General features: G+C 50.7%; 1 protein-coding gene, 1 long non-coding RNA gene and 1 other non-coding gene across 3 annotated transcripts; 1 reads left to right on the top strand and 2 right to left on the bottom strand.

The window, feature by feature from the left end:
* Nucleotides 1-504: 504 nt before the first annotated feature.
* On the top strand, nucleotides 505-699 carry LOC112272140. The gene has a single exon (XR_002965835.1). It is a non-coding gene; the product is annotated as a U2 spliceosomal RNA (small nuclear RNA).
* Nucleotides 700-2,990: 2,291 nt separating this feature from the next.
* On the bottom strand, nucleotides 2,991-3,813 carry LOC112272003. Its single transcript, XR_002965636.1, has 3 exons — nucleotides 3,709-3,813; nucleotides 3,569-3,624; nucleotides 2,991-3,238 (listed from the first exon to the last, which is right to left on the bottom strand). It is a non-coding gene; the product is annotated as an uncharacterized LOC112272003 (long non-coding RNA).
* A 2,324-nt stretch (nucleotides 3,814-6,137) lies between these two features.
* On the bottom strand, nucleotides 6,138-8,024 carry LOC100840237. Its single transcript, XM_003574927.4, has one exon. The coding sequence runs from the start codon at nucleotides 7,936-7,938 to the stop codon at nucleotides 6,775-6,777; it is 1,164 nt and encodes a 387-aa protein (XP_003574975.1). The 5' UTR covers nucleotides 7,939-8,024; the 3' UTR covers nucleotides 6,138-6,774.
* Nucleotides 8,025-8,608: the final 584 nt, after the last annotated feature.

Raw genomic sequence — 8,608 nt, 5'->3', positions numbered from 1 at the left:
AGGAAAACACCACCTGATCAATCAACCAAGATGCACATTCGCGAAGCAATATGCTGCTTACTCTGTCAGCCATGCGTTACGCCGCGAGCTCCTCCATGGTGGTCTGCTTGGCACCAGGCTGCTTCGGCCCGCATGGCGTCCATGTGCCTGAATAAGAACATGGCGTCCTGCGTCTTACGCACCGGCTCAAACAGCACAAGACTGGAAGTTGCAAGAAAGTGAATGCAGATATGAGCAGGAATCCCCTGAAGAAGGTAGAATCGGCCTCCGTCGCCAGTGGGTGACCTAACATCTTTGAAACAACACCAGTCCCTACATGTCAGAGACTGAGGTAAAAACGAACTGAGAGATCGTGTTACTGGGCCGTTGAAGGCTTGAAGTCCGTCCAGGCGGTAGGGAAGCGCGGAGGCACGAAGCGAACGGAATTTGTACCACCTCGCCTGCGGTGGAGTGCTAGGCGGTCGAGGCAGCTATAAAACGAGAGGGAGGGCAGCGTTCCAAATCATACCTTTCTCGGCCTTTTGGCTAAGATCAAGTGTAGTATCTGTTCTTATCAGTTTAATATCTGATATGTGGGCTATGTGCCCACAACGATATTAAATTTATTTTTCGTGGGGAAGGCCTGCTAAAGTAGCTTGCTGCTTGGGCCTTCTTGTGTCGCCTGGGCTTTGCACTACAGCACAGGCCGGCGCGCCCCAATCAAATCGAACTAAATATTTTAATCATTTCAAGGGTTTTTGGTTCAGCTAGTGGACCAAGGCTCAGCTGGTTTTTTTTTTAAATACATCGGAGCAGGTGTACCATGTAATGAAGAATTGCCACATGGTCCTAGGCCAATGCAGGTGTACCATGTAATGAAGAATTGCCACATGGTCCTAGGCCAATGCAGGTGTACCAATGCTTCATGAATTACTCACTTACGGTCCACGACTCACGCACACCTACAAATGAGCTCATGATCTCATGCTTAAAGAGCCCCGCACTCATCCATGCCGCGCCCTCTTGCTCGATAGATTGCGTCACCAAGTGCACGCTAGGCCTCTCTCCATCGAACACAACCGAGTTCCTATGTCTCCAAATGCACCAGCAAAGGAGAATGGCTCCGGTAGGAAGTCCCTACGCACCTTCCTATTGGCCAACGAAAGTCCAGACCACCACCGCTTCAGGGACACATCACCGACCGGCATCAAGTCCAGGCGTTGCCACCTTCCCAAGAACACGGCCCAGACCTGCCTCGCAAAAACACAACTGATGAAGAGATGGGAGATAGTCTCTGGCGCCTGATCACAGAAGGGACACCGAGCAGGGTGTGGCAGACCACGACGACTCAGACGGTCAGCCGTCCAACATCTGTCTCGGAGCGCAAGCTACACAAACACCTTGCAGCGGCTAGGTGCTCTGGAGCACCAAAGGTCATCGGCGCAGGGTGCCATCTCTCTCCCAGAGAAGAAGGCTCCATAGGCGGAAGAAGCCGAGTAGACACCAGAGCCATCCCAGTTCCAACGGAAGCGGTCGGCAGAATCACCAAGCACCACCGATTGGGCCACCTCCCAGGCCGCAAAGAATTCGTCGAAAAACTGCACCGCCATGGTCGCGCCAACACCGAGCACCCATGCATTATCGTCAAGAGCGTCGGCCACCGAAATCGATCGTGCCCTGCCGTTTAACCTAGCCACAAGGTTAGGGGCAATCTGCTCAAGACTAGCCCCATCAACCCAGCGATCACTCCAAAAGAGAGTGCTTCGCCCATCACCAAGGAAGACCGTGACCGCTGCGTGAAACAACTGGGTAGACAAGTTGGAAACCTGAAGATTGAGATCAACCCAGGGCCTCCCACCATCGGTTCTTTGGAGCCAGCACCATCGGGCACGCAGAGCGGCGTTGAGAGTCTCAAATTTGGTAACCCGAGACCACCAACGGCCCTTGGCGAGCAAACAACATCCCAAGCCACCAGGCAGTGACCCCCACGGACCTCCTTCCTACCCTTCCATAGGAACCCACGGCAAATCTTCTCAATGTCCGCGATGATCTTCACCGGGAGGTCGATGGAGAGCATCGCATACACCGGCATAGCACAAAGCGTCGACTGAACAAGAGTCGGTCGCCCCCCGGAGGAGAGCATTGGGGCCGACCACATGCCCGATACCTTGTCGATCAAGGTGTGCAACTGGGCAGCCGAAGGCTTTCGCAAACCAAAAGGAATGCCCAGATAACAACAAGGAAAACCTTGGACCACACAACCAAGCCGTTGCGCCACAAGCGACATCTGATCGGCCATGCAACGGATGGGATAGGCAGATGTCTTGCCAAAGTTAATGCGCAGCCCGGAAGCACTCCCGAAGTCCTCAAGAATGGCCACACAGGACGTCAACTCCAGGTCGGTCGGCTTGAGGAAGATGACCGCATCATCTGCAAAGAAAGAGGATCTTTGCTTGAGCCCCCGACGAACCAAAGGCGAAAACAACCCACGGTCCTCCGCCTTCCTCAACATAGCATTGAGGACATCCATGGCCAAAATGAAAAGCATAGGCGAAAGTGGGTCCCCTTGACGCAGACCACGTTGGTGCAGAATATCACCTCTAGGTATCCCATTGATAAACACATGGGTAGAGGACGTTCCGAGCAGCGCACCAACCCAGCCAATCCACCTTCTCCCAAAGCCGAGCCAGCGCAAGACATCAAACAAAAAGGACCAATTGAGAGAGTCAAAGGCCTTAGTGATGTCGAGCTTTAGGAGAATCGCCGGTTGCCTCGCCCTGTGTAACCACCGCGCCGACTGGTAGTTTCTAAACAAACGATAACCCGGATTGAAATTGCCGGAACGCCGTTGGTTCCTGGAGCTCGATTCAGATACCACCGATGGCTCAAGTAAAAAACATAATTAAAACGTATCAAGCCTCGACCACCGAACGATCAGTACCGTCGTCACAACGAGCAGAGTTCCAAACATATGTAGCAAGGAAGATAGTGAAAATAGAAGACGTGTGCACATAATCTCTGGTTAATTGTGAACTCACAAATGGAAAATTAAGGAAAGCAGGACTTTCTTCACAAGCTTCTTTTTTTTTTTTGAAAGCTTCTTCACAAGCTTCTAAACTAAGTAGATAGTAGATGATCATTTCTTGCCGCTCTTCTTGAGGCCGGCGCCTCCGAGGGCCCCCTTCTGCGCAGCCTTAGCCCTCAGCTCCTTGAGAGCCTTCTCCTCGTCTTTCTTCTTCTTCAGGTTATCCAGATCCGTCTGAAAACAAGACAGAAAACCAAGTGCATGTCGTCATCCCTTCAACTTAAATTTTCTGCAACATGTATACTCTAGTTTGAAATATCAAACTCAAAACTTGCACAAGAGATAAGACGAACTACAAACCCCTCGAAAATAAAACGCATTTACTAATCATGTTTCAGAATCATATTCCTGTGATTTGTGAAACAGCGTAGCTTCATGCCGTGTCAGCGACCTTACTTAGTTTGCTCCTTATAATTTTAGTTTACTGAAGCAAATCTCCAGATTGATCTTTGAACGAAGTATAGATCAATTTGTTTTGTAGAGGTTAATCAGCATGCATAATACCTCGTCATACTCTTTCTTCTGAGCCTTGGGCGCCTTGAGCGGCTTCTGCTTCCCGCCTGCGAAGCAGAGAAAAGAAGATCAAAATCTGGACGCACAGAGAGAACCGGCGGAAGAGTAGAGGATCAGAGAGCTACACATACCTTGTTTCGACATGGTGTCCGGCGGCGGCGACGAGATGAGTTCGGCCGGCGGCAGGCGATGGACGGGAAGTGCGTACGGGGGGCTGCAGGTTTTGGGGTATCGCGTAGTAGCGTGCGCCGGCCCAGGACCCACCGTGTATATATAGATGGGAGACGCCCTAGACGTGTCGGAGACGGACGTATGAGGCACGGCAGCCATCGTCCGTCGCGAATTCGTTTATTTAGAGATTTTTTTTAGAGGAGTTTATTTAGAGATTTGAGCGCGGTGATCTGTCCGGGCTGGGCCGTTATGTTCAGCCCGCTATATTATAGGGCCCATTGTTGATCTTGTTTGCTCTCTGAGCTCTCTCCCTATCACCGTGGTTACAGCTTTAGTCCCGATTGGTCACGTGACACCGTTATTTTGCGGTCTTTACCAAACACACCGCTCGATTGTGGATTTGCTCGGTACCATTACAATTTTCGGGCCATTTGCTGAAACACACCGTCCATCCAAAAAAAGAAAGTCCCGTGAATTACAGCCTTACCCCGTTCTCATGTTTCTCCGGCCCGAACCGTTCCCCGTTCTCTTTCTCTTTTGTTCTCTGGTCACCCGTGAAGAACCGCTGCGCCCGTGCTGCTCCAGTTAACACCCTCGTCGACGAGTTCAACGACTTCTCCATCGATGGCTTCGACCGGCCGGGTCACAGCCAAGAGCAGTAGCAGCAGACCAACATCACGTGGTTCACCAAAGCCGTGGCGATAAGCTCACGGTGCAGGGCTTCGTCGCCCCGCCGGCTGCTGCCGGACCCGGGTGAGAACTCGGGCTGCTCTCCATCGACGGCAACGAGCACGCCAGCACCATGTACGACCATGCGGCGGACCCGAGCGCTTCCAATGTGCTCTCTCCCGCGATGGTCGTTGCGAGCGAGGCCGCGGGCTGGCAGCGGCGAGCTGCAGGAGCAGGATATGGGTCATGTTCTGCTGCACACCAATTGCTCGACCAAATGCCTAGGATGAGGAAGAAGAACAAGGTGAGGTGGATGCCAACTTGGACCACCACACTCAGGGTCAAAAATCACGCCATATCATCAACAAATCATTGCAGGCAGGAGATGGTCCTGAGGGCAAGTCCTCACGGGGCAGCACGGCCACACCTTGCCACGCTTGTCTCTATTGGGTCCCGGTAGGCTGCTGTGGGATGGGGACGTCCTAGGCGGAGGAAGGCGGTCTTGGGGTGTGTTTCACGGGAGGCAGGAGAACGGTTCGGGTCGGAGAAACATGAGAAGAGGGTAAGACTGTAATTTCACGGGACTTTTCTTTTTTGGACGGGCGGTGTGTTTCAGCAAATGGCCCGAAAATTGTAATGGTACCGGGCAAATCCACAATCGAACGGTGTGTTTGGGCAAAGACCGCAAAATAACGGTGTCTCCTAACCAATTTCCCCTAGTCTATTACTATCTATTAAATTGGAGTTGGTGGTGATGGTACGGTCGCGGTCGCCGTAGGTTAACTTCGTTAAAATTACAACCAATATGCCACTGCTCATTATTTTCTTTTCCTCCAGTTAAAATTACAACCAATATGCCACTGCCCGTTATTTTCTTTTCTTCCAGCTTTTTTCACGATTTTTCCTACTCCATCTTACAACCGACGCCACCACACCCGCATGACGACCTTGACAGCGCCATGAGTTGTCTACACAGAAAATAAAAATAAATTGTTTGTGATTTTGTTGACCCGTAGTAACGCGCGGGCACACCTGCTATGTTTATTATATCAAGACTTTTGCCATTTGTATATATTTTTAGATTATTTGGCTGATGTACTTTTTTTAATCAAGTTTTTTGTCATCTGTATTTTTTTTCTCAGTTTATTTACCCATTTCACTAAACCTGCATCAATGCTGCTCAGCAAAGAATTGATAGTACAATGAGGCAAGTGGAGGCAGAAAGTTGAAGATGTATGAGCTCCGAGCCCAAGGTACTTATCTCAATTCTCCTTGTTGGATTGTGATGAGAATGAAGTTGTGTCTTTATTCGATGATGGTGTGTCCAATATATAGGCTTACAAAGGGTCGTGTCTTTTCCGGAGGGATGCGAGCAACGGTCACGTCCGTCCAAGAAGAGACGCGCATGTGCAAGGCGTGCAAGCCCGACGGTTTGCTCACAAGCAACCGTTCAGTGCTAATTACAAGGATTAACTTAACTAATAAAATCTTAACACTCCTAACACAAGTGTGAGCCAGGGTGGATATGGTGCGAAACCAAGTACGATTTCAACTACAGCGCACACAGTTAAACATCTACTAGTTTTTACCACATAATTCGAAGTTCAGGCAGTCAAATATTGATTGCTATCGGCAAATGTAAATATTCACAGAACTTGACATTTTGATGCTGAATTTGCACTAGACATATCCGATGATTTGCTACAAACATAAACGTGAATACATTGTCGGGGACACTTATCAAGGAATTGGTGAACAGGGTGGGAAATGTCGCGCTGCAAATTTAGCATTGCAAATAGGGATGATCAAAATTACAGTTAGGTAAAACCACTCTAAGGTTCAAACTCCAGGATGTGATAGCTTCTCTGGCGGTCACATCCAGGCAAGCCGACCTGAAATGATGCAAGTTGACAGCTCGTGGACTAGAGATATGACCCTTTCATGTAGGATGAGTATACCTACAGGCCCTCACAACAGTTAATCACATAAATACAAGAGAGAGAGAAAATAAAGGAAAAGAGTGATACAAAGTAGCAAGTCATGCACTGCTTCCACAACAATTAATCTTTTAAACAAAGATACCGCAGAAGATTCTCACAAATTTTCAGGATGAACAAGCTCATAACGATACATGCTTTCTTCTCTACTGAGGGATGACATGAGGATATCAGAGAAGACATATGAAATTATCAGTTTCATCAGGTCTTAGCAACGAGCAAAGCAGCATGTAAAAGACATACTTCAGGGGATATATAGCAAAATCCAGTTAGGCAAGAACACTAATGTGAATAACCAGCTTACTAGGCGTAGTGAGAACTCTAATGTGGAGTTACCAATTTTCATAGGCTGCTCTTGGTTCATGCAAATCTGAATCTAGTCGGCACTTCCCCTCTGCAAGCAGCTGCATAGTCTTCAGCGAGGTGCGGTGCAGCTTCCTTGTGAGGGCATATGTACTTCTCCACAAATACCTTCTCTTTGATCGTGACTGTATTATAGTAGTCTCGGTCGAGATCTATCAATCCATTTGCCTTGAGAAAATTTACAACATAGTACCTGGGTCTGCTCCGGCTCCCCAGACTGTACTTGAGCAAAATCGGCCGATGAGCAATGTACGCCGGTTCCAGCCCCGCCTCGGAGATGAGGAATTTGGACTTGCTCTGCAGTATGTCCTTAGACTTCGTCAGCAAGATTGGAGCCTTAGAAATAGCAATGCGCGTCTCGGCATCCGACCACCTGAATGTCTTCTTCAAGTACTCTGCTCGCACGGCGATCTTCTCATCGCTGAGGAATGCGACAGCCTGCAGCGCTTCTATGAACATCCCGGAGCCACGGGGCACACCTAGACCTTCGGCCCATTCCACTATTGCCGGGAGACGTTGTGGGTTGATGCCGAGAATCCAATTCGCCCTTTTGCACAACCTTACAATATCGTGACCGCCTATCCCGCACTCCTGCAGTAACGCCACATTGGGCTTGATGACCCTTTCGATATCGGACGTGAGAAGGTAGGAGCTGTATTTGAGCGCCTGGAGGAGGTTCTCGGAGGAGCCTCCGAGGAGGGGCAGGAAGTACTGCAGCTTGGAGACGATGGACCGAAGGCGTAAGCTGACGCCGGCGAGCAAGAAGAAGCGGGCGATATCAGAACGCGACAGGCCGAGGCCAGTGAGCTCGACGATGGCGGGGGCCAGGGATCTCTCCACGCTGGCGCAGAGTAACCTGGGGTTCTTGGCGACAACGGCGGCGATGTCGGCGCTGGATAAGTCAAGGCCGGCGAGGAAGGCGACGACAGCGTCGGGCTTGGTGGAGGACTTGAGGTTGGAGAGCTTCGTGGAGGCCTTGAGCGCCTGGGTCCGGGTGAGGCCGCAGGTGTCGACGAGGTAGTCCTCGACCGCGAAGCTAGGGTTCGTGGAAACGGCAGGGGCCGCCCCGGCGGCTGAGAGGAGGCGGCGGAGAGAGGGGCCGGGAGAGGCGGAGGGCGAAGAGAGGAGATGGGTGAGGATGCAGCTCCGGAGGCGCAGCATGGCGCAGGCGGCGGCCGCGGCGGCGGAAGGATTTACAGTGGGTTCCAGTCGTCTGCTGAGATTTGTGTGGGGACTGGGGGTTTGTCGGGCTGGGCTGGGCTGTCATGGTTAACCAGCCATATTATACGGCCCATTCTTGATCTCTGTTCGTAGAGCCTGGTACAAAACAAAGCAGGCTCAAACTGTGCACGATCTTTTTCTTTTTTTGCAGCATTTCTTCTCCACGTTTATTCTTGCTCCTGTTTGCTCCCTCCCTTTCGCCTGCTAGCACAACAGTAATGCCACCTACCACCACCTTATAAACAAACTTGGTGAATCGGGGTTAATGTGTAAGGTGGCATTAAAGCCCCTCCACCGTGAACTCCGCATCCTCTCACCGTTCAAGATCCTACCGTGTTTCGGTGTCTGATGTCTCATTGTGTCCTCGTTTTTAGCCACGTCAAGGCCCATTTGGTTGCAGCAATCACCACATGTATCAGAGTGGATTGGAGAGGAATTGAACGAAAATTTCATCGTTCCTCCAATCCTCCGTTAATCCCTGCCGAGAAGGGTAGAACAGTACGGGCCCTAGCTGGGGTCCCTGGTGATATTCGTTTCTGTAACACCCACGTGAATCACATCAACTCGTCATTGGTGTCCTACAACAGTCCACCGTTTGTCACCCCCTCCC

The sequence above is a fragment of the Brachypodium distachyon genome, chromosome 3 (assembly GCF_000005505.3).
Source record: "Brachypodium distachyon strain Bd21 chromosome 3, Brachypodium_distachyon_v3.0, whole genome shotgun sequence".
NCBI lineage: Eukaryota > Viridiplantae > Streptophyta > Magnoliopsida > Poales > Poaceae > Brachypodium > Brachypodium distachyon.
Note: the sequence above shows the minus strand (reverse complement) of the source record. Positions and strands in the feature narration are given on the sequence as shown.

Excerpts from the sequence above, each read along its gene's own strand:
- LOC100840237 (XM_003574927.4), bottom strand. The coding sequence starts at position 7,938 with ATGCTGCGCCTCCGGAGCTGCATCCTCACCCATCTCCTCTCTTCGCCC.